Source organism: Erythrolamprus reginae, chromosome 2 (genome assembly GCF_031021105.1).
Source record: "Erythrolamprus reginae isolate rEryReg1 chromosome 2, rEryReg1.hap1, whole genome shotgun sequence".
NCBI lineage: Eukaryota > Metazoa > Chordata > Lepidosauria > Squamata > Dipsadidae > Erythrolamprus > Erythrolamprus reginae.
Window position 1 is genome coordinate 136,485,001 of NC_091951.1, and position 27,469 is coordinate 136,512,469.

The following is a 27,469-nucleotide window of genomic DNA, read 5'->3' on the forward strand; positions in this document are numbered from 1 at the left end:
TCCCTTTTATGACATGGGAATTAACAATTATTAGGATGGCATTGGATGGGTAAACAAAATTATGTGGATGCAGAAACCGATTTCAAATGTACCCTGTGGAATTGGAGGATAATTTTTTTTACCAAGCCAAATCCCAGCTCTTTGGAACCAACTACCTCCCGAGGTCCTTACTGCCGCCTCCACCCTACTGGCTTTCTGGAAGTCCTTGAAAACCTGGATCTGCCGGTGGGCAGTGAGAATTGACACCTCTTAATTCCAGTCTAGATATGATCTGATTGGGATGTTGGATGTTGTGTTTGTACGGATATGATTGAGGCTTTTTTATTATGATTAATGTTATCAATCAATTATGTATACTGTTTTTATTATTTTATTGTGGTAAGATGCCCTGAGTTCTTTGGGATTGGGAGGCATTCAAATTCAAACAAGCAAACCAACAAACATGCAGATTAAAATCTAGAGTAAAAGTAGGCAACTTTTATCTTCCAAATATTTTAAGATTTCAATTACTATTCCCAAAATCCAAAAGCATTGCCATTAGCAGCAGCTACTTTGGGGAACTGTGGTCCTAAATCAAAGGAGGATTATGCTACCCATCCTTAATTTAACTCCTAGATCTTTAGGGAAGGTTCAATTTGTGACAAAGGATTTCCACTTCTTGATTATTTAATGTCAGTTGCATAAAAATTAGTCTTCCTTCACACACACACACCCCTGAAATGTAGGGACAAAGCAAGAGTTTGCTTTCAAGGGGACTACTAAGCTTTCCTACTGTTTTGTCAGATGGGCTGTGACTTCACAGTTCCAACATGGCCAAGGTAAAGAGGAAGTATAATAGATCAGGAGATGGACAGATCAAGCATGACAGTTCGCAAGAAGCAAAGAAACAAAGGAGGTTGAATGAAACTAAGCAGAAATGGCTCTCAGCTGTGAAGGCTGCCTGCTAGGCCCATGTAATAGCTGCTCTTGCCACTTAGCAATCCCAGGTTCTTTGGCTAACATTGAGAGGATATCTTAAAAGAAGGATCCAAATTAAGCAGCTGCTCAGGCAAGACAATGGCAAAGACAGTCCCACCGGGGGAAAAAAAAACCCTCCTGCAATGAACATCTCTGAATACTAGCCAGCTCACCAGCCAGCCAGCCTCATTCCTCACCATGTCATGTTGGCTTTGTTCAGCTCCCAAAGATAGCAATTTGGAGTTGAGTAGAATACGTTGACACGGCTGCCCTTCAGTTGCTGGAAGATCATATTCCAAGGAAAGAAACATATTTATTTGTATTTTCTCTTGGAGAATTTATGAAAGAAAGAAAGAAAGAAAGAAACAAACAAACAAACAAACAAAGAAAGCCTCAAATCTGAGCATCTTTTTATATGCCTCTCTGTGAACTATATTGTTCTGTCCCAGCCAAGAACATCATACAACATGCAGTTTGTATGTACTCAAACACCACTACTAATAAACGTCTTCGAAGTTAATATGCACACACCAATCTAAAAGCAAACCTTTTTGGCAAGCAACCAGCTACTAATTAATCTTCATTCATAGCTGGTATCAGTTCAAAGAGTTTTAAAACCAAGAAGAGCATCTAGGTCTTGATATCTTACGTCGCTTCAGAGACTTGGCAAAGCGCCTAGTGGTAGTTCTTGATAGCCGAAATGGCAGCAGAGAAAAAAAAGCAGAAGTCTTTCAGACACTATGATCAGACAGGTTTCTCAAACGTTCCCTGCAGCTTGTTTGCTGCCTGTGATATCCTTAAGGACACTAGGGGAGTGGCCAATTAGCCCCCAGTCTTATTTCTGAGGAGACCTCCTCTGGAGTAACCATTCCTGTCTCTTGGCAGCTCTGCAGGCTCTGGCATCCAGAAGAGGAGAAGCCTCTACTTCCTCATCACTGCCCTAAGATGCTGGGTATTCTGAAGGCCCTGGCTGAACCTCTGCCTCTGACACTGAGTTCTCGCCATCCTCCCAGCTATCTGACTTGAGTGCCAGCTGCACAGGCCACTGCCACATCACCAAGTCGGTCTCCTCTTAAGTGGGAGCTGCTATTAGTTTCACGGGCTGCTGATGGGCCACAACCTATAAAGCCCTTCATGGCAGCGGACCAGAATATCTCCAGGACTGCCTTCTGCCGCACGAATCCCAGTGACCGGTTAGGTCCCAGAGTTGGCCTTCTCCGGGTCCTGTCGACTAAACAATGTCATCTGGCGGGACCCAGGGGAAGAGCCTTCTCTGTGGTGGCTCCGACCTTCTGGAACCAGCTCCCTCCCTGAGATTAGGATTGCCCCCACCCTCCTTGCCTTTCGTAAACTCCTTAAAGCCCACCTCTGCCGTCAGGCATGGGGGAATTGAAACATCTCCCCCTTGCCCATGTTGTTTTGGTGTATGATTGATTGTGTGCTTGTTTTTTATATATATTTATATATATTGGGGATGCTTTTATGAATTTTTTAACCTAAAACTGTAATTAGATTGGTAAATATTAGATTTGTCACTACGTACTGTTTTGCCATTGTTGTGAGCCGCCCCGAGTCTGCGGAGAGGGGCGGCATATAAATCCAATAAATCTAATCTAATCTAATCTAATCTAACCAGTGACAGAAACTGGTGTGGTTCCAACTTGTGCCTCAACATCCCTCAGAAGGCCTGACTCTGTTGTATTCCTTCCTATCTAAATTAACAGAGGCCTTAAACTCTGAGGTCTTGTGTTGAGTAAAATATCTCTTTCCAAAAAGACAGGCCGATAGCCCACCCCAGGGTACCTGTGCATTAACATGATAGATCAACTTGTCCAGGTTCTTGTACCACAGCAGAGCATTCTCGTACTGGAAATCGGATCCCATCGTCATGACAATGTGGTTTGTGCGATAGCGTTTGGCCTGAAAAGAACAATGCAAATAGTAAGCAGATCTATCTGTCCCATAGCCACTCCCCTCCAATCCCCAGCAATATTGTTAATAACATATACAACAAGCAGAGTGATGCTCAAAAGCCTAAAGTGCCTAAGAATCTAGAAAAAAAATCATCACTGCAGATGTGATAAGCAGGAGGAAATAAGGAATGGCAGATAGCTTAAGGTTTCCAAGCGAGCTTATAGTAGATTGTGTCCCCTTGTTCTTGTGTCCCCCCTTTTCCTCAATCTGTATAGTCTGGAGGACAGAAGGAAAAGGGGGGGCATGATCGAAACATTTAAATATGTTAAAGGGTTAAATAAGGTTCAGGAGGGAAGTGTTTTTAATAGGAAAGTGAACACAAGAACAAGGGGGCAGAATCTGAAGTTAGTTGGGGGAAAGATCAAAAGCAACATGAGAAAATATTATTTTACTGAAAGAGTAGTAGATCCTTGGAACAAACTTCCAGCAGATGTGGTAGATAAATCCACAGTAACTGAATTTAAACATGCCTGGGATAAACATATATCCATCCTAAGATAAAACACAGGAAATAGTATAAGGGCAGACTAGATGGACCAGGAGGTCTTTTTCGGCCGTCAGTCTTCTATGTTTCTATGTTTCTAGTCATCTGATCTAGTTGGAAATACTTTGATTCAGCATTCAGTACTTTGGCAGCTTCTCAATTAACGACATCTTTAGAAATGATCAAGAGTTCATACGTAACTTGGTTTTACTCCCAAATATGGATATTTTTCCTGCTAGTACCCCTTTGTTTTCACCTGGGCAGCTGCAGTTCCCAGAAAATAGGCCACTATATCTTTCACATTGTTCTCATCACTGTCATCGTCCACAATAGGATTGTCAGAGCAGATTTGATCCCAGCAGAGAGTCAAAGGGGGGTTATAACCATTGGGCAGAACACCTATCAAGAGACAGGAGAAACGAAGAGGGACAAATTACATTCTAGGAATCAATCTCCATGCCCCAATTTTTAAACACGCAATAATGAGGGAGCAAAGGTCCAACAGCCTACATCAACTCGATTTCCTTTAGATGTGGGAGACTGTACTGCTATAATCCAGGGCCAGCATGACCCACAATCAATGGTTACAGAAGATGCAGTCCCAGGCCTTTGATGATCCTGGACTGCATTCCTCTCCTCCATCTACCCACAGTTGGAAAAGGAATGAACTCCTACGGCAAAATTTCAACACAGCACATCCGGAACACTCCAGATTGGGGAAGATGGCTATTACGCGGCCATGTGAAAAAGTAAGTACCTCCCCATTGACATTTTTAAATATTTTTTAAAACATAATTCAACATAAATGTATTTGATCTTCATTTCAACAAGACTGATATACTGTATAAAGGGCAGCGGTGGGCTGCTCCCGGTTTGGACCAATCCTTAGAACTGGTAGCGGCAGCGGCAGGAGGCTCCGCCCACCCACCTGGGATGCGCAGAAGTGTTATGCACATGCACAAGTATGGAGATCTAATTCAAAACCCACCAATGATATTGCAATATTTATGCTTTGTAGTCCATTTTGTAATTTAAATAAACATAATTTTGAATGTGGAAAATAATAATAAATTTATTGTCATTGTCAAAACAACGAATTGTCATTGGCAACGAAAGTCGTGTGACACCCAGAGACCAGTCCCACCATACATAAAATTAGAATAGGTAAATTTAAAAATAGAATAAAAATAGAATAAAAAATAGAATAAAATGTCCCACCCACTACAAATTCCCCACCCTAAACCACTCAACCATCTACATGACAAACCAAGTAATATTGTCCAACAGTTCACTGATGGTGACCCTTTAGTTCATTGTTTAGTGCGAGAATAGCTCTGTGATAAAAACTATTCAGGAAACGAGTGGTCCGAGTTCTAGTTGTTCTGTATCTTCTGCCAGAAGGCAACAGTTCAAAGAGATTGTAAGCAGGATGAGAAGAGTTTTTGAGAATGTTATGCACCTTCCTAGAACAGCGAGATGTGAAGATTTCATCCAGGGCGGGTAGCTGGAGCCCAATGATGTTCTGGGCAGTTTTAATAATTCTCTGTAGAGCTTTTTTGTTCGCTACAGAGCTGCTCCCATACCAAGCTAATATGTCGTATGTCAAGACACTCTCAATGGTGCTTTGATAGTAGGAGAACAGTAGATGCTGAGATAAATTTATCTTCCTGAGCATCCTCAGGAAGTGCAGCCTCTTTTGTGCCTTCTTCACAAGCATATTAACATTCATAGTCCATGAGAGGTCCTCTGAGATATAGGTGCCCAGAAATTTGAAATAAGTATGCCCATAGTACGCCCATACTTTTATCACTACTCCAAATATCTAAAGTTAGTATCAGATACATCAGATGAGGCACAAATGATCAGAGTATTGTTAGAGAGGATCTGGAAGGAACCTGCTTTGTTTAAATCTCAGATATTTAGTCTGATTTGCTATCTGTCTGTCTGTCTATCTATTTATTGGATTTGTATGCTTTGTCTCTCCAAGGACTCTTTGCTGTTGATGTGCATGATCCAACTAGATCTTGAGCAAAACAGCACTCAGAGGCCTTTGGAAAAAAGATTAGAGATGCTTATGAGGATTTTAAATGATCACCAAACAATTGAACATCAATCATTCTATTTATCCAGAAGATCATCAAGAGGTGAAGACTGCCTATAACTGTCAACCTTGCTCAGGTTCTCCAGATGGTTCAGTGCAAGAGCAGAATGAAAGACATGGAAAGGTTAAGCACCCCAGATGTTTATCAAATGACCAACAGACCAGAACTTCTGGAAAAATGTATTCTGGTCAAACAAGATAAAGGTTTGGATCATATTATCAGAAGACATATTTGGTAAAAACCAAAGACATCAGTTCACCATGGGGTATATACTTATACAGTGGTACCTCTACTTAAGAACGCCTCTACTTAAGAACTTTTCTAGATAAGAACCAGATGTTTAAGATTTTTTTGCCTCTACTTAAGAACCACTTTCTACTTAAGAACCCAAGCCCGGAAAAAATTCCCAGAGCGGCATGAAGGCCCGGCCAGTTTCCTGCCATTCCCCTTTCAATCTCGGCCATCTGGGCTGCCAGAGGAGCCTTTGGCAGCCCAGAGTGAACAAAGCATTTTCCTTTCTCTGGGTGCTTGGACTCTGCCAGCACCCAGAGAAAAGAAATGCTCCCTTCGTTCTGGGCAGCCGAGGAGTCAACACAGCGAAGGAAATGCACTGGCTACAAAGCGAGCAAGCGATAGGATAGGAGAGGGGAGCCCTTCAGCATGGGAAGGAAGAGGCAGCAGGTAGCAGCAGTGGGAGGCAGTGTATGGGAGGCTGCCTCATGCTGGGTGTATGGGAGGTGCATGCTCCTCCTCGTTGCCTCAGAGTCCCTCTTTTTTTTAAGCCTTAAAGTTTTGGATTTTTTTTATTCCCCTCACCTCACCTTCTTCCTTTGGCAGTGACTGTCCTCCTCCTCTTCTTCCTCTTCCCCCTCTCACCCAAATTCCGAACTTTTATTTCTTTCCTAACGGGTTTGCATGCATTATTTGCTTTTACATTGATTCCTATGGGAAAAATTGCTTCTACTTAAGAACGTTTCTACTTAAGAACCTGGCCACGGAACGAATTATGTTCTTAAGTAGAGGTACCACTGTATATCTTACTTTTTCACATGGATATATGCATTTCTTTCAAAAAGGTGACCCGTCCTTCAAAAACTGATGCAACCTAGGCAGTGATACACACAGGATTCGTGCTAAACTATGCTCATGTCCTTTAGGACTTATATAAAATTGTCACTGTCAATTCACATATAGTTCTGCTACTTGGCCCACTGAAAGCAATTAATGTATATGTCCTGGTAGGCAGCAGCTGGAGAATGGACCATCAAAGCTAAAATTTAAGACCTATTTCCAAATGTCCATCAATTGTTGCCTTGGTAGGCAAGATTTGGGAGCAAAAATATTTGCAGAGCACCAGGATGTTGGTGGTACTAGTCATCTGCTGTTTCTTAATTGAATGGGCTTACATTTAATTACAAGTTAAATCTTCTACATTTCCAGATCTCTCCCAGATCAGCCTTGCTCACCAGTGAAGAGATCAGCCGCAGGTGGATTCAGGTTTCTGCTTGCACGCCACAATTGCTCCATTTCACGCAGTGACTCCCGATTGAACTTATCCTGGTAATCAATACGGCCCAAGAAGAAGCCATCATAGCCCATCTGAGGAGAATGGCAAGTGAGGGAACATAAGTAACTTGAACTCAGAGAAGGGGATATTAAATGAACTGGGAGGTCCCAACACATAGGATAATAGATAATTACAAAGGCTTTACATATTCACACACTTGGAATGAAAGGAGAGAAGATAAGAGTTACAAAATTCTGGCAAATGTAGACGTTTGCGGATTCACACCTGAGCAAAGAGAGAAGCCTGCTCCCGACTGTGCCCAAAAGGGTCAATGTGCCAGGCTACACGGGGTCGGCCACATTCTCCAAATGTCTCTTTCAGGAAATGAAGTCCGAGACTCATTTGATCAATGATAGCATTGTAATGCGTTGCTGCCTCGTCGTTCATACACCAACCACCATTCACGAACTCCAAGCGGCCTATCAAGGAGTAAGAAACGCAGAAAGAAAAAAACAGAAATTATCAAGAGGGCAGAACTTGAAACCTACACGGCAAAGCAACAGAAACCTTCCTCATGTCAGAGTGTCAGAGCGTGAATATTTTGAGACAACCCAGGAGCAAAGTATAGTACACAGTGATTTGTCTTATAAACAGTGGTTTGGATACTGTTGTGGTCAATTGGGGCAGAAGACATACATACATACATTATTATTATTATTATTATTATTAATTAGATTTGTATGCCGCCCCTCTCCGAAGACTCGGGGCGGCTCACAACAGTAATAGAAAAACAATATAACAATGAGACAAATCTAATATTAAAATAAAACATATCTAAAACCCCAACAATATAAAACCATACAACACATACATACCAAACATAAAATATAAAAGCCTGGGGGAGGATGTCTCAGTTCCCCCATGCCTGGTGATAAAGGTGGGTCTTGAGTAATTTGCGAAAGACAAGGAGGGTGGTGGCCATTCTAATCTCTGGGGGGAGTTGATTCCAGAGGGCCGGGGCCGCCACAGAGAAGGTTCTTCCCCTGGGGCCCGCCAAACGACATTGTTTGGTCGACGGGACCCGGAGAAGGCCAACTCTGTGGGACCTTATCAGCCGCTGGGATTCATAGAAACATAGAAGTCTGACGGCAGAAAAAGACCTCCTGGTCCACCTAGTCTGCCCTTATACTATTTTCTGTATTTTATCTTAGGATGGATATATGTTTATCCCAGGCATGTTTAAATTCAGTTACTGTGGATTTATCTACCACGTCTGTTGGAAGTTTGTTCCAAGGATCTACTACTCTTTCAGTAAAATAATATTTTCTCATGTTGCTTTTGATCTTTCCCCCAACTAACTTCAGATTGTGTCCCCTTGTTCTTGTGTTCCCTTTCCTATTAAAAACACTTCCCTCCTGGACCTTATTTAACCCTTTAATATATTTAAATGTTTCGATCATGTCCCCCCTTTTCCTTCTGTCCTCCAGACTATACAGATTGAGTTCATTAAGTCTTTCCTGATACGTTTTATGCTTAAGACCTTCCACCATTCTTGTAGCCCGTCTTTGGACCCGTTCAATTTTGTCAATATCTTTTTGTAGGTGAGGTCTCCAGAACTGAACACAGTATTCCAAATGTGGTCTCACCAGCATTCTATATAGCGGGATCATAATCTCCCTCTTCCTGCTTGTTATACCTCTAGCTATGCAGCCAAGTATCCTACTTGGTTTCCCTACCGCCTGACTGCACTGTTCACCCATTTTGAGACTGTCAGAAATCACTACCCCTAAATCCTTTTCTTTTGAAGTATTTGCTAACACAGAACTGCCAATACAACACTCAGATTGAGGATTCCTTTTCCCCAAGTGCATTATTTTACATTTGGAAACATTAAACTGCAGTTTCCATTGCTTTGACCATTTATCTAGTAAAGCTAAATCATTTACCATATTACAGACACCTCCAGGAATATCAACCCTATTGCACACTTTAGAGTCATCGGCAAATAGGCAAACCTTCCCTACCAAACCTTCCCCTATGTCACTCACCAACATATTAAAAAGAATAGGACCAGAACAGACCCTTGTGGCACACCGCTTGTAACCTGACTCTGCTCAGAATACTCGCCATTAACAATAACTCTCTGATGTCTACGCTTCAGCCAGCTGCAAATCCATTGAACTATCCAGGGATTAAGTCCAATCTTCACTAATTTATCTATCAGCTCTTTATGTGGAACCATATCAAAGGCTTTGCTGAAGTCCAGGTAGGCAATATCCATGGCACCACCTTCATCCAACACCTTTGTGACATAGTCAAAGAAATCAATGAGATTATGATTTGCCTTCAGTAAAGCCATGCTGATTTGGGTCCAATAAGTTATTGTTTTTTAGGTGCTGATTTATCCTCTTTTTGAGTAGAGTCTCCATCATTTTAACTATAACTGATGTCAAGCTAACTGGCCTGTAGTTACCAGCTTCTTCTCTACTGCCCTTCTTGTGGATAGGCACAACACTGGCCATTCTCCAATCCTCAGGAACTTCTCCTGTTAACAAGGATTGGTTAAACAAATCAGTCAGGGGGTTAGTAATGACAGTTCTGAGTTCTTTAAGAACTCTGGGGTGGATGCCATCTGGACCCATTGCCTTATTTATCTTTAATCGTTCAAGTTCTTCTAAGACATCGGCTTCTAAGATCACTGGAGCTGAATCCGTACAGCTGGAAGCAATGCTATATCCCTCTATAGTATTATTTTGTAAGGTGTCTTTTGAGAAAACTGAACAGAAGTAGCTATTGAAATGGTCAGCGATCTCCTTATTCCCATTAATGCATGTATTATTCCCGGTTCTAAGCTTCGTGATGCCGCAGTTTTTCTTCTTCTTATCACTAATATATCTGAAGAAGGTTTTATCCCCCTTCTTTACAGATTTGGCAATTTCTTCCTCTTTTGAGGCTTTAGCAGCATATATTATCTGTTTCGCCTCCTTCTGTCTCATTTTATACACCTCCCTATCAGCTATACTTTCAGACTCTTTATACCTCCTATAGGCAGCCTTTTTTTCATTGACTATAGCCCTTACATCATTGCTAAACCATGGCGGTTTCTTCTTCCTTTTACCTTTAGTTATTTGTCTTACATACAGTCCAGTGGCTTTTAAGATGGTCTTTTTTAATACAGTCCACTGGGTGCTCGCTCCTGCCATTTTATCCCTCCCCTTTAATTCATTATCTAAATATTCCCCCATTGCATTAAAATTTGTTTTTCTGAAATCCAATACTTTGGTTGCATTATAGGATTGCTCACAATGAGTTTTTACATCAAACCACAAACATAGATGGTCACGGCCACCTAAATTTTCTCCCACCTTGACATCTGAAACCCAATTCCCATTCGTAAAAACTAAATCTAGAATATTCTTCCCTCTAGTTGGTGTCTTAACCAGCTGTGCCAGAGCTGCTCCTGTAAAGGCCTCTACTATATTCTTACTTTTGCATGTAAGGGCACTGGGGATATTCCAGTCAACATCATGCATGTTGAAATCACCCATAACCACAATATCTCCCTTTACTGCCATTTGGGTAATTTCATCCACCATCTTGTTGTCATGTTCCTCAGATTGCCCTGGAGGCCTATAGATCACCCCAATTCTAATGACAGAACCTTCTTTATTTTGCATGCAAACCCAGAGAGTCTCCAGATCTTTACATGTATTTTGAATTAGTGTTGTTTATAGACTTTCTTTAATATAAATGGCTACTCCACCTCCCCTTCTCTCTATTCTATCCTTCCTATACAGTGTATATCCTGGTATGGATATTTCCCATTCATTAGAATCCTTAAACCATGTCTCAGTTATGGCAACCAGATCCAAATTATCTCTAGATATTATGGCCATTAACTCACAGAGCTTGTTGCTCAAGCTTCGAGCATTCGTGTACATTACCCGAAGAACATTATTTTCATTATTGGTTTGCCCCTTATCATCAACAACTACATCTATTTTATTTGCAGCTCCCTTTTCATAAGCTTCCAAAAACTGGTTTATCCTCATTGGTCGGGGACAGAAATCACCCACATCAGTTACATCTCTGTCCCCTTTACCTAGTTTAAATGCCTGTGCGGTAGAAGGCGGTTCCGGATGTATTCTGGTCCAATGCCATGTAGGGCTTTAAAGGTCATGACCAACACTTTGAATTGTGACCGGAAACTGATCGGCAGCCAGTGCAGGCCACGGAGTGTTGCAGAAACGTGGGCGAATCTAGGGATGTGGTAGGCACATATGTGGTAGGCACATATCAGGCAATCATTTAATCTTCAACTCTACATTGAGGACTACAGTGCAGACAGAACACGATGAGGAGATACACGAGGAGAGAGAAATACACACTCTCTTGGCCTCCCTTATACAGACAGCTTCTTAAAGTGGCAGTAACCCTGCTGACTCATCCTCATTCATCAGCATTTCAGTTTACAGCCTTACATCAACTAGTCAGCTATTAAATCATCATTACCGTAACACTCCCATTTAAAACTGAACTGCCTTAACATATTTATGATGGTCCCTTTTTCCATTATGTCTTTGCCTCCTGTTCCCCCTCTCTTGGCTAGATACCTTTGCTTTCTCTTTTCACTAGCTCAGTTTTGTCACTTTGGTTTATCAACCTGCCTGTCATTCTCTTTAACTTTGGCTTTCTCCGTTTATCACACTGTTCCTTAGGCCAGTGTTTCCCAACCTTGGCAACTTGAAGCTATCTGGACTTCAACTCCCAGAATTCCCCAGCCAGCAACTGCTGGCTGGGGAATTCTGGGAGTTGAAGTCCAACTAGCTTCAAGTTGCCAAGGTTGGGAAACACTGCCTTAGGCAATGACCATGACCATTTTTCTTGGCACATATGGGGTTCATTATGAATACCATCTACTCTAACCCCACCACCTTTGAACCGCTCATCAGCTTTGAACTGCTCACGTTAAGGTATTGAGATTTAAGAGCTGACCAGCTGTAAAGCTGATGCAATGTAAGTCTAATGCAGTGTAGGTGAATCAGTATTGGCATTGCCGGTTATAGACTGTGAAGGAGTCCACAAAGGTTTATTACCATTTTAAGAGGTGTTTACATAAAGCAGCCAGGAGGCGGCAAATTTCCTCTCCTCGTGTATTCTCTCTCAGGCCCAGTATCCATTGGTGAGCTCTCTGTGTAGAGTTAAGAAGCAGATTGATTGTCAGGTATTTGCCTACCACATATAGTTCTTTATATATCTTGTATATCAAGCACTGCTATATGTCTAAGGTTACCGTTACAGTTACTGTGGATTTATCTACCACGTCTGCTGGAACAAACTTCCAGCAGACGCGGTAGATAAATCCACAGTAACTGAATTTAAACATGCCTGGGATAAACATATATCCATCCTAAGATAAAATACAGAAAATAGTATAAGGGCAGACTAGATGGACCATGAGGTCTTTTTCTGCCGTCAGACTTCTATGTTTCTATGTTCTGTGTACTGTGTTTTACTAGTGGGTTGTCTCCTAATAGTAGCCACACTGCAAATGCCCTGACACTTCAGCTTGCCATGGTGTTGGTAAAATACCTTAAGAGGTAAAGCTTAAGAAAGAAGAATACTACTTAATTCAACATATTATAACAGCGAGTAGAATCACTATAGCCCAATATTGGAAAAAAGAGGAAGTACCAACAGATAGAGATCTGATTAAGAAAATGTTAGACTGTGCTGAATTTGACTCTTTATCCCAAAAAAATGAAAAACAATAGGAAACCACAAGAAATAGATACTTGGGTCAATTTCTACAACTGGATTAACGTCAGGGAGAGAGAAAAGACAAACTCGTAATAAACAAAAAACAAAACAAATTTGAACACACAAATGCATCACAATTAGAGGAAAAGTAATATTTTATTCATTCGTTGACTCCTTTTTAGAGAATAATTTAATTACAATTATGATAATAATAATACAAAATGTAATACAGTGGTACCTCGGTACTCGAACGCTTTGGTTCTCGTACATTTCGGATACCGAACAAAATTTTCGGCAAAAATTTGCTTCAGTATCTGAACAAAAATTCGGATACCGAACAGCCACAGAAAATTTTGTTTATTATCCGAAATGTTACAAGATCTGAGGGGACGGGGTGAGACGGAATGGGAGTCGGAATCCGACACGCCCATCCTGGCTGCCCACTAAACAGCCTCCCATGTCTCTAGTCTAAACGCTCCAAACTCTAGGAAGGGAACTGAGGCGGCGTCAGACCCAACTTTTTTGCCTAACTTTTTTTTCCCGCTCTCTTCCCCCGGCTGCGCTGCTCTCCGTTTCTGTTCCGAACTCGGCTTCTAGTCCGCCATGAGGCTGTGGCGCGCGGCCCGCGCTGCGCAGTAGTTAACTCGCCCCACTTCCTAAGTCCAGACGGGCCACGGTGCCTCGAGCCCCTCATGGAGTACCTCACCACCTTCACGGGCAAGAGCGGCCGCCTGCTGAGGGGCACCGCCAACCATCTCTGGGGCACCGTCCCTGGCGTGGGGAGCCTCCGCCAAGTCCACTTCCAGGATCCCCAACACGACGGGGTTCCCTCGCCGCCCGCTTGGCAAGATAAATTGGTCCCAGTTGGGCCGGCGGGTTTTGGGAGGGAGGGAGTAGAATGTTTTCCTTCGTAGCTGGTCAGTCAGAGAGAAACAAAACGTCCGTCCCTCGCTCCCCCCCTCCCTCGTGGGGGGACCCAGAATGCGCGACTCCTAAAAAGTTGTGTTTCCCAGCCTTTTGTGGAGGGCACTCAGCAGCGCCGGGAACGTCAGCAGTTTCCCTTTCTCATGTGACGTTCCCGGCGCTGCTGCTGCTTGAAGGAAAGCCGCCCTCGCCGAGAAGGAGAAAGTTGGTGTAGCTGCTTAAAGGGAAGAAGGAGCCCCCGAAACTGCCGGTATTGCAGCTGCCCCCACCCTTCCTCAGATCTTTATCCCATAGGAAATAAAGGAAATAGGGGCTGGAAACCAATTAAACCCATTTCCATTATTTCCTATGGGATAAATTAATTGGGTACTCGACCAAATCGGTTCTCGACCACACTTCTGGAACGAATTGTGGTCGAGAACTGAGGTACCACTGTAATTAGAAAAGGAAAACCGAGATAAATAACTGTATAAATATATAGATAGAGAACTTCGCTGTTACATAACACCGGGAAAATAAATTTAAAGCATAGCTGCAAATTGGCAGCCTGGGGAGGGAGGGGGGGAGGAGGGATGTATGTCTGATGTAACCAAAATGATTGTACTCACATCTTCCGAACACTCTGTTACATCAGTGTATTGTTTTATAGTGTGTAAATATTCAATAAATATATATATATATATTTTTAAATAACCTGGAGGGAAATGCTCTGCTGTTTTCTTCAGTTCCCTGCTTTGGCCCAATTTGTGCTTCTCACAATACATGGGCCCATGTCACACGTGTCTCAGGGAAGACAATAACCGATCAAGCGCTCAGTCCCTCTTGCTCACCTTCCGCAACTAGCTGCCGCACAGCCTGGCGCATGGGTTCCGTTTGCAGCCCCCACCAGCGAGCAAAGAATACCACTTCCACGTAGATGAAACGCTTGCTGGGGTCAGCCAGCAGTTGAGGAATAACAGAGTCGAGGATATACTGCACCCCGGCATGTTGGATGTCATTGCGGACTGGAAGGAAAGAAGCAGAAGAAGGCTCGGTCTTCGCTTGTCACAATCACAAGTTTTTGGTTTTTTTAAATATACAGTGGTACCTCATGATACGAACCCCTCGTCATACGAACTTTTCAAGATACGAACCCAGGGTTCGGAATATTTTTGCTTCTTCTTACAAACTTTTTTCACCTTACGAACCTGCCGCCGGCCGCTGGGATGCCCCACCTCCAGACTTGAGTTCCTCCCAGTTTTTTCCCACCCTGTCCTGCCCCATTCTCCCCTCTGGATCTCCATGGGTTTCCTCCGTTTTTCTGCACTCTTTCCTGCCCCATTCTCCCCTCTGGATCTCCATGGGTTTCCTCTGTTTTTCTGCACTCTTTCCTGCCCCATTCTCCCTTCTGGATCTCCATGGGTTTCCTCCGTTTTTCTGCACTCTTTCCTGCCCCATTCTCCCCTCTGGATCTCCATGGGTTTCCTCTGTTTTTCTGCACTCTTTCCTGCCCCATTCTCCCCTCTGGATCTCCATGGGTTTCCTCTGTTTTTCTGCACTCTTTCCTGCCCCATTCTCCCCTCTGGATCTCCATGGGTTTCCTCCGTTTTTCTGCACTCTTTCCTGCCCCATTCTCCCCTCTGGATCTCCATGGGTTTCCCTCCCCCCCCTCCGTTCGCCTCAGCTTCGTCTGCCGGCAGCTTTTTTTTTTAAAGCCTTAATGTTTTGGATTTTCCTAATCGGCTTGCACGCATTATTGGCTTTTCCATTGATTCCTATGGGAAACATTGTTTCATCTTACGAACTTTTCACCTTACGAACCTCGTCCTTGCACCAATTAAGTTCGTATCATGAGGTATTACTGTATTTTTATTGATTTTTTTAGAATTTTGCAAAAAAACAAAACAGAAAGCATAAGTGTACCATCACCATACAGGAAAAAAAAAATCCCTTCACCAGGGAAGAATCCATTTTGTATCCTTCATTTGCTTTGTCTCTGGGTTACATTGTTCATTCTTTATAGAGTGATTGAATTTTGTTTCTTACATTTGCATCGCTTACTGATGTTGTTAATATATAATTTTTAACCATCTCCCACCGCCTCATTGTTGCTGCTAATTTTCCTTCATGATAATTATGTAGTCTAATTTCCATAATTTCATAGTGAATGTGACCCACCATGTATTTGCACCAATTTTTTATCGTCCATTTATTGTCATCTTTCCACCCAAGCACTATAGTTGCCTGGGCGCTTTCTATCGCTGCAATTTTGATTTCTTCGTATTCTTTTACCTCACTATTTTTTATCAATAATGCTGCTTCCTTAGTTATTTTCCAATTACCATTCGTAATTTTATTCACTTCCACTGTCACAATCACAGGTTCATGGTATTTCCCACTTCTGAAAGAAATCCTGGCTTTGTTGCACCTGGACTTGCACCCGCCATCAGCACAAAGCCACCTTCCTGGCCTTGTACTGCTTCACCTTCCCAATCAACTCAGTAACTGGTCTTGCTGGCTGGCAATGAGAATGTCATGAAAATATCTCCGCAAGGAGGACATGATCATCAGAAAAGCTTCTCACTAATCTCACCTGGGACTCTGTACATTATCATTACCTATGACTAAAGGATAAAAGATGTTATTGGAAACTCTATTTCCATGGCTCTATTCTGGCCTTGGAAGACAAGAGTACAAAGCTCACCCACACAAACAGGGCCTCCAAACAGGATGCTGCAGACTGGAGGCGCCAAGGCCTCCATGATTTTGCTTAAAGATAACGCGTGTCAAGGAAAGGGAAGCTGGAAAATAGAGCTGGGCAGTAGACTGAAGCGGAGAGCTGCCTTTCTGGCTAAAACCACAAGCCCCTCTTGATTAAAAATGCCCCTCAATCATGAGTTCTCTTGTAACATAGTCTTGGAGCTGCTCCTGATTTTTGAACCTTGGTCTCCTGATGTCTATTGAGAGGAAAGTACTGGAGGAGTGACATAGCAAAGATTAAATAGAAAACATGAATAGAACTAATGTAATAATATGAATTGCTGTATAATAATGCATATATAGTAAGGAATATAACGGATGTTTGTAATTTTTTGCAATTTTTACCTTCAAAATCAGTATAAATGTATTTTCCTTTCCCCTCCTCTCCCCTCCTTTTGATTTTGTACTCCCCTTTTCCCCTTCCTCTTTCATTAAATTAATAAATTATATTTTTTTAAAAGAAGAAAATAGTATACAAAATAGCAAGAGTTGTTTTATTACCTGCTAGGAATTTTTTAAAAATTTTTTTTAAGGCAGCTGATAAAACATGTCAAGTTTTCCTTCTTTTATAACAGTATTTTCTTCAAACACAGAATTAAGACATAATGTCTACTACATTGATGGTGAACCTATGGCACGGGTGCCACAGGTGGCACGCGGAGCCATATATGCTGGCACACGAGCTGTTGCTCTAGGTCAGCTCCAACGTGCGTCTGTGTGCTGGCCAGCTGATTTTCAGCTCACACAGAGGCTCTGGGACGGCGTTTTTGGCTTCCAGAGAGCCTCCGGGGGGTGGGGGAGGGCATTTTTACCTTCCTCCGGCTCCAGGGAAGCTTTTGGTGCCTGGGGAGAGCAGTTGAATCAACTGTCCCCAGAGATTCGCATTACCTCCTCCCTACTATCTCTGAGACCACCTTCTGCCGCACAAATCCCAGCAACCAGTGAGGTCCCACAGAGTTGGTCTCCTTAGGGTCCCGTCGACCAAACAATGTCGGCTGGCAGAACCTAGGGGTAGAGCCTTCTCTGTGGGGGCCCCAGCCCTCTGCAATCAGCTCTCCCCAGAGATTCGTACTGCCCCCACCCTCCTCGCCTTCCGAAAGAGTTTAAAAACTCATATTTGCTGCCAGGCCTGGGGTTCCTTAGATCTTCCCCCCTGACCAATGAATGCTTTAGTTTGATTGTTGAATGAATGACATTGATAGTTTTTTAATTAGAATTTTAAAGATTGTTTTTTAACGTATTAATTGGATTGTTATTATTGTTTCTTGTTTTTCTCTACATGCTGTGAGCTGCCCCAAGTCCTTGGAGAGGGGCGGCATACAAATCCAATTAAATCTATATCTACCAGTCTTCCGGAAAGCCATCAAAACCTGGCTTTTCCAGCAGGCCTGGAATTAAGTTTTTTAGTACACATGGGTTTCTTTTATGATGTATGTGGTTTTATTTATGTTTTTTAACTGCTTTTTTACTTGTATTTTATTTATAACCATTGTTAGCCATTCAGAGTTCATTTTGGAGTGAGCAGCATATAAATGCAATAAATAAATAAACAAAAAAACAAAACAAAACAAACAAACACGAGCATGCTGGGCCCACCAGAAGTTGGGAAACAGGCCATTTCTGGCCTCCAAAGGGCCACTGGGGGGCAGGGGAAGCTGTTTTTTCCTCCTCTGGCATTGAATTATGTCTGTGGGCACTCACGCATGCGCAACAGTGCATACGCACGTTCTTTCAGCACCCGAGGGAGAAAAGGTTTGCCATCACTGGTCTACTACCTTTTACAGCAGCTCACAAATGGGAGCTGAAGATCAAAATATCTGAAAATTTATTTATTTATTTATTGGATTTGTATGCCACCCCTCTCCGTAGACTCGGGGCAGCTAACAACAGTGATAAAAAAACAGCATATAACAATCCAATACTAAAACAACTTAAAAATTCTTATTATAAAACCAAACATACATACAAACATACCATGCATAAATTGTAAAGGCCTAGGGGGAAGAGAATATCTCAGTTCCCCCATGCCTGACGGCAAAGGTGGGTTTTAAGAAGCTTACGAAAGGCAAGGAGGGTGGGGACAATTCTAATCTCTGGGGGGAGTTGGTTCCAGAGGGTCGGGGCCGCCACAGAGAAGGCTCTTCCCCTGGGTCCCGCCAAGCGACATTGTTTAGTTGATGGGACCCGGAGAAGGCCCACTCTGTGGGACCTAACTGGTCGCTGGGATTCGTGCAGCAGAAGGCGGTCCCTGAGATAATCTGGTCCGGTGCCATGAAGGGCTTTATAGGTCATAACCAACACTTTGAATTGTGACCGGAAACTGATTGGCAACCAATGCAGACTGCGGAGTGTTGGTGTAACATGGGCATATTTGGGGAAGCCCACGATTGCTCTCGCAGCTGCATTCTGCACGATCTGAAGTTTCCGAACACTTTTCAAAGGTAGCCCCATGTAGAGAGCGTTACAGTAGTCGAGCCTCGAGGTGATGAGGCCATGAGTGACTGTGAGCAGTGAATCCCGGTCCAAATAGGGCCGCAACTGGTGCACCAGGCGAACCTGGGCAAACGCCCCCCTCGCCACAGTTCCTTTAGGATCATTTTCTTATTTTAAACAGGGAAGACAATCTGAAGACGCAATCTTTTACTTGAGTCAAGATTTGGTCAGCAGTTACAACTTCGGCACCAAAGTCCAAGACGCAGCAGGAAAGGCTGGTGCTAATTTAAACCACAGAGCACAAAATGTTCTTTTCCTTTCCAGGGAAATTTTGCTAGATCTTGCTTACAAAGCACTCCTGCTAGTTCATGTGGCAAGTTCAACTCACCTCCAAAGAAATACTGGTCCACTGTCTTCAGCCAGCCCACATCGTCATGCGTGTGAGGGATAAGGTGAACATTGAGCATGTCAGGTTTTGTCACTGGGCAGGACTAATAAGAGGAAGGGAAAAAACAGGAAACGCTTGAGCTGAAAGGAGGATGTGAAACCCCTCAAGACCATGCCCCTCCCTAAGGCAGCAGTCATAAAACCCAAAAAGTAAAGACGGATTTGAGTTGAGCTCAATTCCTGAGCATTGCATCCATAAGGTTCCTGTGGCAAAAGGATAGAAGTAATTGGCCACTGCCATATTTAAGATGCTCTAAGGACTTCCCAACTCAGGCAACAGTTCTGGTATTCCCAAGGGGTAGGTTGGGGAGGCCCATCCTAGAATCAATCAGGACCAACCCTGGAGGCTATCCCTGATGTTCAGTCTCTATATGGGTAGAATAAAATCATCCCTTGTTGGAAGAACCATTACCAAATTTATGACTGAAGGAAATATTACAGTTTGCTAAATATATTTCACCATCTACCAATAGGAGGCTGAATGTTCAAATAAAATATCAAAGGCTGGCTCCCAATTGCTGGGAGCAGGGCTCTTTGCTGGGTGATCTAAGCCTAATTCAAAATATTTCCGGACACAGGAAAACTAGAACTAATATCTTCCTATTACCGCCAACTGTTTCAGCACAAGATTTCCATAATAATTAACTATACAATAGTCACAAGGTAGGTAGAGGATGCAGTGGGAGGAAAATTGGTAACATTTTCAAAATCATTAAATAACTCAGCAAAACAGAGTCCTTAGTGAGTTGGGTAGCATACAAGTTTAGTAAATAAATTAATAGAATAAATAAAAACTGGAACATCGTGTCTTCAAATGTTTTTAAAGTACTGTACAGCTCTTCTGAATGTACTTGAATGCAAAGCTTGGAGAGATTTTAAGAGAATCTGGTCTTGATGCATCCAAATCTCAATTTCCACCTGTCCTAGACAACAATGGGGATTTTGGGGAAGTGGTTGCTTGGGGATGGTGAGCACATATGGGAACAAAGGATAAAAAAATACCATAAAGAGCAAGACAAATGCTTCATACCCATTGTCACTAGCCTCATGCGAGCTCTAAGATGTAGGATAATAAAAGCAGAAGCTACTTTCTAAGTGGTTACAGAAACAAGGTCCAAGTTCTCATTCTACCATAATTTCAAAGTTCTCCAGCTGGACTTGCCCAACAGTTTATGTAAACCTAAAACAGAATTGGACACTTTGTGGTTTATCGTATTATAGCAATACAATAATACTTTGTGGTTTATTGTATTATAGCAACCCAGCCAAGTCCACCTCTAAACAATGGAATTTGTTTCTGACTTAAGTTATGCTCTTATTGCCCTAAATGGCAAATCATTTACTATTATTTTGGCTATTGTATTATGGCAAATTGCGTCGAGATTGGAAGATGAGAGAAAGGAGAGTTGGTAGAGAAAGAAATTGGGATTTGGACAGAAACAGTGGGGGAGAGAGGAGATTCGACTGGACAGGGAGACAATAGATGAGAAAGCAGGTGAAAACTGCAGGAGATATACCTCATCAGGGGTATGCAGGCCAACATTGCTTCCTGGAATTGCTTCATGGACAGACTGGAAGTTGAAGGTTATGGGCCCTATGCAGGAGAATCAACTGTAAAATCTTTCTCCATCCAGTTGTCTGCAGTAAATATTTTTTGAGGAGTAGTGGAGATGAGATGGCAACAGCATGGTGACAGAATTGATATGATGCTCTGGTTAAAAAGAGAAAGATGAGAAGGAAAGGAAAACTGGAAGGAAAAAAGAGAGATATAATCAGGCACTGAAAAGAAAAAGGAAAGAAGAGAAAGAAAGAAGCAGGGTTGAAAAAATGGAAATTTATAAACTATACCAACCCTAGAAGATACCATGTGAGTCTCCCAGAGGAAGACTGCTCTCATTCTGGCTTTGTCTTGTAGGTATTTGTAAAACTCTAGCAGAATAGAAGACTTCATGGAAAAGAGGGGAGAAAGAAGGAAGGAAGGTGGGTTCTGCTCTCTGAGGCAAAGGCAGAGGGTAGAGAAGGTAGTTGCAGAAAGGAAGTAACAGCGAGGTGCTGGAAACTAAGAGGGAACAAGGACATAGCACGTTCGATGTGGGTGCATTGGAAGGATGATAAATTGACTGGCAGAAGTCAATTAAAGGTTGTGCAAGTGTTGGTATGAAGTTGGAAGAGCGATGTGTGACTAACCATGAGGTAAGTTGCTGACACATCTAGGCTGTGGGAGAGAAAAGCTAATGCAGTGGTTCTCAACCTTTCTAATGCCACGACCCCTTAATACAGTTCCTCATCTTGTGGTTGTTCTGTCTGGGTTCCCCCAGACGCCAACACCAACTAAAAAGAGTATCCAGACACGCTGGTAAAAAGCAAAGTCCTTTTATATCTTTGAAAACAAACACAGATAACAAAAACTGTTCTTACAAACTGGAATGCTGTGAAGCTTCACAGAAGAGTCACGACGGCCAGACAATACAACAGGTTTCTTGCTGCCACACACACCACTGTAGATAAAAAAAACCATGCCTCCCCCAAGTTTTCAGCCTTCGAGGCCACAAGCCAGAATCAGAGACGCCAAGGATCGAAGCAAGGTCACAGGACTCCCAAAAGATAACTCTCCACAATACAGGAAGGGTGGGCCTGCCTTTTCAACCTTTCTGAGGAGAACCACACCCAAAACCAGCTGTTGCCTATTAGGGATGGAAATACCTGGCTAATTGTCCCCTTCGTTGTGCTGCCCTTCTCTGCCTCATATCTATGATGGCTTGTGCGTTCTCATCCAATGACTCCAGGCTACTCGCTGGGGAGAGCTCCCCCCCGGGGGTCTCAGGCTGTTCCCCCTCCCCCTCATCCTGACATTCCTCTTCCCCGTCTGCCTGGTCCTCCTCCTCCTCCTGTTCCTCGTCCTCCCCCTCTGAGCATGGAGCCGGCAGAGTTCCAGCCGTTCCCTGAGGAGCCTCAGACTGAATCACAACAGTGGTGATCCCCAACTATAGGTTTAACGGCAATTCTTCCAACAGATCTTTAAGCTGATTGGCAAGAGGTCAGAGGGACACCCCCCTGTAGATGCCTGATTGGTTGGATTGTAAAAATATGTTCCAAGATGCCAGAATAGAAGCTTTAGTTGCTAACACCATGGGAATTTTTTCTTTTCCCATGGTCTTAGGCGACCCCTGTGAAATGGTCATTCGACCCCCAAAGGGGTCCCGATCACAAGGTTGAGAACCACTGAGCTAAGGAAACAGAGGAAAGGATAATAATAGCGATAGGCACATATTATTACATAGTGTTCTCCTGCAGAAAACATTCAGGCTGCAGAAACATGCGATCAAGATGAAGTACAGCACACTGTATTTCAGAACGTTTGTCTTTTGATGATGGAATATTTGATCCCCAGCCAAATCTAAATATCGGCGTTTTCTTCACTCCTCTGAGAAACAAGGCTGAAAAATGTGTTTCGGTTGATTCATGCAGCAACCTTATTGAATTCTCTCTTTTTCCGAACAAGGAGAAATAAGTTACATTTAAAAGCCTAATCTGTGAATTTAATAGATAAGTACCAAAAAAAATTATACTGATAGGCAGGAAGAAGTGTGGTCGAAGAGAGAAGGCATATCAAAGGAAAGAGATTGAAATGTGTTAGCAACTTCTAAGGATTCTCCAATTTGCCAGGGTGATGGACCTGTATACTGAACGAGTCAAAAAGAGTGCAGGAAAAATATTTACTGACCCCTCGCATCCTGGGCACAAACTGTTTTAACTCCTACCCTCAAATCGTCGCTACAGAGCACTGCACACCAAGACAACTAGACACAAAAACAGTTTTTCCCCGAACGCCATCACTCTACTAAACAAATAATTCCCTGAAGACTGTCAAGCTTTTTACTAAGTCTGCACTTCTATTTCTACTAGTTTTTTCTCATCATTCCTACAATTCTTTTCCTCCCACTTAGGACTGCATGACTGTAACTTGTTGCTTGTATCCTAAGATTTTTATTAGCATTGATTGTTTCTTCACTGCTTATTTGACCCCTATGACAATCATTAAGTGTTGTACCACATGTTTCTTGACAAATCTATATTTTCTTTTATGTACACTGAGAGCATATGCACCAAGACAAATTCCTTGTGTGTCCAATCACACTTGGCCAATAAAGAAGTCTATTTCAACTGATGCATAGGGCATCTGGACTGCTTGTGGCATCAGGCTTAAATTGATGCTTCTTCTAAATGTCAAGTCTGTCTGCCACAAATCTAGTATTTTCTACAATTTGACCTAGGATGCATAATTTAACTGGATGAGGAAGAGGAAAAAAGCTGCCCCAAATGTTCCTGGTGCATCTAATAGTACACATGGATAGCTTCAAACAACATGCAGCCTGAAGAAAAATAAGGCACCCATTTCTTGGTATTTCATCAATGCTTCTAACCCTTTATGATGGTTGCTCAAGGCTTCCACTGCTTCAGCTAAATACCATAAAATGCTATTAGATTTCCAGAGGCAACAAAAGAATGCAAACTCAAGGCTTCCACAAAGGCCTGGGCTGTTGTTGCAAAAATGCATCCTGGATTAGACAAGAACTCAGAGTTTGGCTGGAGTTAACTCCAGTTTTCCTAATCCGGTGCCCTTCAGTTGGGACTGACCATAACACCTGCAGGTAGCATTAGTCATGCTGCTAGAGATTAAGACAGTGACTGCAGCACAACCTGAGAGCATCAGGTTGGGAAAGGTCAAGCTACAACAAAATTCCCACATTGTGTGAACAATTACTTTCCCCAAAATGGCTTAGGGACAGACTATCTATGGGACTGTTCCCTCCCTCATATCTCACCCAGTAAGGGCCTTACAGAGTCGTCCTTCTCCAGGTCCCGTCTGCCAAACAATGTCAGTTGGTGGGACCTTGGGGAAGAGCCTTCTCTGTGGTGGTTCCGACCCTGTGGAATCAACCGCCCCCAGAGATCCACACTATCTCTTTTATTTATTTATTTATTTAGATTTGTATGCCGCCCCTCTCCGCAGACTTCCCTATCGGTCTTCCGGAAAGCTGTTAAGACTTGGCATTTCTGGCAGGCCTGGAAATAGGATTGACTGCAAATATGTTTTGGTTTTTATGATATTATTGTTTTTATTGCATTGTTGATTTTATTGTTGTATTTATGATTGTTGTTAGCCACTCCGAGTCTGTTTTGGAGCGAGCGGCATATAAAATAAAGATAGATAGATAGATAGATAGATAGATAGATAGGTAGGTAGGTAGGTAGGTAGGTAGGCAGGCAGGCAGGCAGGCAGGCAGGCAGGCAGGCAGGCAGGCAGGCAGGCAGGCAGGCAGGCAGGCAGAGTGTCTTTTATCTGTTGCACAAGAGACTTCCCAAGCTGGTGCCATCCTCAAGCTTGGTTGTGAATTCTGGAAATTGTAGTACAAAAGGGTTTCCTTGAAAATAAGACACAGTCTTCTTTTCGGCCCCAAAATAAGCACCAGGTCCAATTTTGGGGGAAAGTCTTGCCCACTTACCTTATGCTAAGGGTGTCACACTCAAGGCCTGTGGGCCGGATCCAGCCCACGTTGTGGTCAGATCCAGCCCCCATAGCCATCCTGGAAATTGCAAGAGCCTGGCCCCCATCACTTTGGCCTGGCCCATGTTATTCCAGTGTGCGCACGTACACGCAGCAGGTAGCAAATGTACATGCACATAGGCCCGGCTTAAGTAGAGCTTATATTAGGCGCAGGCATGAAAATCAGGCTCCATCTTGTTTTCACGGTAGGTCGTATTTTTGGAAACACAGTGACACACTAGACATCATCAGATGCGAAAGTCTAGTTTATGACATCCTGTGAGGATGGAAACAAAAGACTCAGTATATGTCAAGGGCAGTAACGTGAAAAATAGACACCCAGATGCAGGTGAGCTCTAAGTGAGAATGCAGGAAACCAAGCCAGGTGACCTTTAATAAAGCAGTTTCTCAGAACCTGGAGATTAGAAGGATTTGTTGCCTAGAATGAAATTGCCAGATCTAGATTAAGAGTAATACATGGCAACAGAAAAACAAAACAGCAAGTACAGACAAGTTTATTGAAAAAAAGCACTGCCTCTCCTTTCTAAGGGATATCATTCTTTTGGCCCACTGAAATTTGCCCCTCGGTCCACAAGCCACTGTGGTATATCTATAAGGATCCTTAATCATCTAGACAATTTACATGAGAAAGAATAAAGAGGTTAGCAGATATCATCACAAAAATTCTGGAAATAGAATTGGTAGACAGTATCATACTACCATTTCTTTTTAGTTATCTCTGCGTGCATATCCCCCCATTATTCACTGCCACAAAATATGTAGTATTGAAACACAATCTTGCAGATAAAGTTTTTGCAACTATCTATAGACATGTGCCAAGGATAATATTTTTATGCCATGTCCCCATAATCTTGCTTTCTGTTCATCTCCTTTAGGAAACCTTGTCTCCCTTAGCTGAATATGTAAAATCATTATCTTGGAGGGAAATTAGGTGACTATAATGATTTGAATAAAGGAAGGGAGGGAAAGTGGAATAGGGATCGGCAATGGGGCAACTAATTTCAGCCCAGTATAGTTTTAGGTGGAGTTAAGGTGGGATGGAGAGCACTTTAATTCTGTCCCTATGTAAATAAGGAAAAGCTCTATATTCAAGAAAAGCACTGACTATTCAGAGATACCTTGCTGGGGCTTTCAGGCTTTATTTAGGTAAGCTTTGCTGGGGACAGTTCCAAAAGGACAATTTGACAGCCAAATCTGAACCATGCACTTCTGTTTAATTGAGAAAGAAAGCAAACTTTTGATATTCTTAAGGAATTGTTATGCAAAAGAAGTCCTAAAAATTGTACTTAAGGTTGTGAGAACATGATAAATTTCACCCCTACCAGGGGTGAAATCCAGCAGGTTCTGGAGAACCGGTAGCAGAAATTTTGAGTAATTCGGAGAACCAGCAAATACCACCTCTGGCTGGACTCAAAGTGGAGTGGGAATGGATATTTTGCAGTATCCTTCCCCTGCCACGCCCACTAAGCCACACCACACTACGTCTACCACACCCACAGAACCAGTATTAAAAAAATTGAATTTCACCACTGACCCATATATGAAGCAAAGTAAAGCAAGCTTTAGTTCTCCACATAAGTATGCAAAACCTGCCATACTTCCTCTTTTCAGTGGCTATACTAGTCAGCTCTTCCTATGATGATAGTCTTTGGTAATACTGTACAGGAAATATCATTGTTTTTTTTCCAACCCACCATTCCAGCTGAGGCTCAAGATAGCAGAGAGTCTCATGTCTCTTCAATGTTTACAGAAAAACCTTTGAGGTAGATTGGACTGACAAATGATTGGACCAAAGTCTCCCAGGGAACTTTATGATAAACAGGGACTTTTAACCTCTCTTCTCTATTCAAATTCCCTATGCTAACTTTTTGTTCCAAAAATTGGCTCAACCTGGCACAGAAGCCAATCAGAACCAGACATAAGAGACAGACTTTTGCAAAACTTTTATTGAAGCGCTTCAGCAAAAGGGTTTCAGTCCAATTGGGGAGTTGAAGCCCTGGACAACAGCATAGCATGATCTTTTTAAAATTGATTTCCAGAAATAGGGAAGTAACATTTCACAAAGCTGTTACGGGTATCTTTTTTGGAGTTCTACCTTGCTAAAAAGTCTATCTGTCCATTTGTTTATGGAGCTGCACCTGCCCGGAGCTTACATGTCATTTTACCCCTATTGAGTTCTATATTGCTTAAGCTTTACCTGTCCTTTGTCCCTACTTGCGGTTTCTGCTGCTTGTCGCCAGATCTTGTAATTCTCTATTTGTTTCTAAGTACATGACATGTTCCGTCAACTCTGACAGGTTGCACAGATGCAGTCTTTTAAATGATTGTTCCTTCTTAAGGGGGGTGTATTGCTTTTTAATGTCTGATCCATCAAACTGGTAACCCTATACAGCTCTAATAAGCAGATCCTTAACTTTGATTTAATTACTCTGTTGTGCTTTGCAGAACCTTTCCGACTACTGTATTGCCCTTGCTCTGCATATCAGGGTCCCGTCTTTTTATTTTAAATTATACCGAACCTTGTCCATGCAGCTATCCACTACCCCGCCCCTTTATTTATCAGCTCAGACATC

The 27,469-nt window shown here is 42.7% G+C and overlaps 1 protein-coding gene across 4 annotated transcripts in view; it reads right to left on the reverse strand.

Moving 5' to 3' along the window:
- The window catches only part of MAN2B1 (mannosidase alpha class 2B member 1), a 42,280-nt gene that overhangs the window by 13,865 nt on the left and 946 nt on the right, over positions 1-27,469 (reverse strand). For 3 of the 4 annotated variants that reach the window (XM_070739530.1, XM_070739531.1, XM_070739532.1), the window contains 7 exons: positions 19,269-19,371; positions 14,539-14,712; positions 7,310-7,503; positions 6,984-7,116; positions 3,672-3,814; positions 2,761-2,877; positions 1,155-1,237 (listed from right to left, as the gene is read on the reverse strand). In XM_070739530.1, the coding sequence (XP_070595631.1) occupies positions 1,155-1,237; positions 2,761-2,877; positions 3,672-3,814; positions 6,984-7,116; positions 7,310-7,503; positions 14,539-14,712; positions 19,269-19,371 (947 nt within the window). Of the gene's footprint in view, positions 1-1,154; positions 1,238-2,760; positions 2,878-3,671; positions 3,815-6,983; positions 7,117-7,309; positions 7,504-14,538; positions 14,713-19,268; positions 19,372-20,844; positions 21,075-27,469 lie in introns of those variants that run through there. The other variant, XM_070739533.1, reaches the window with a different exon arrangement.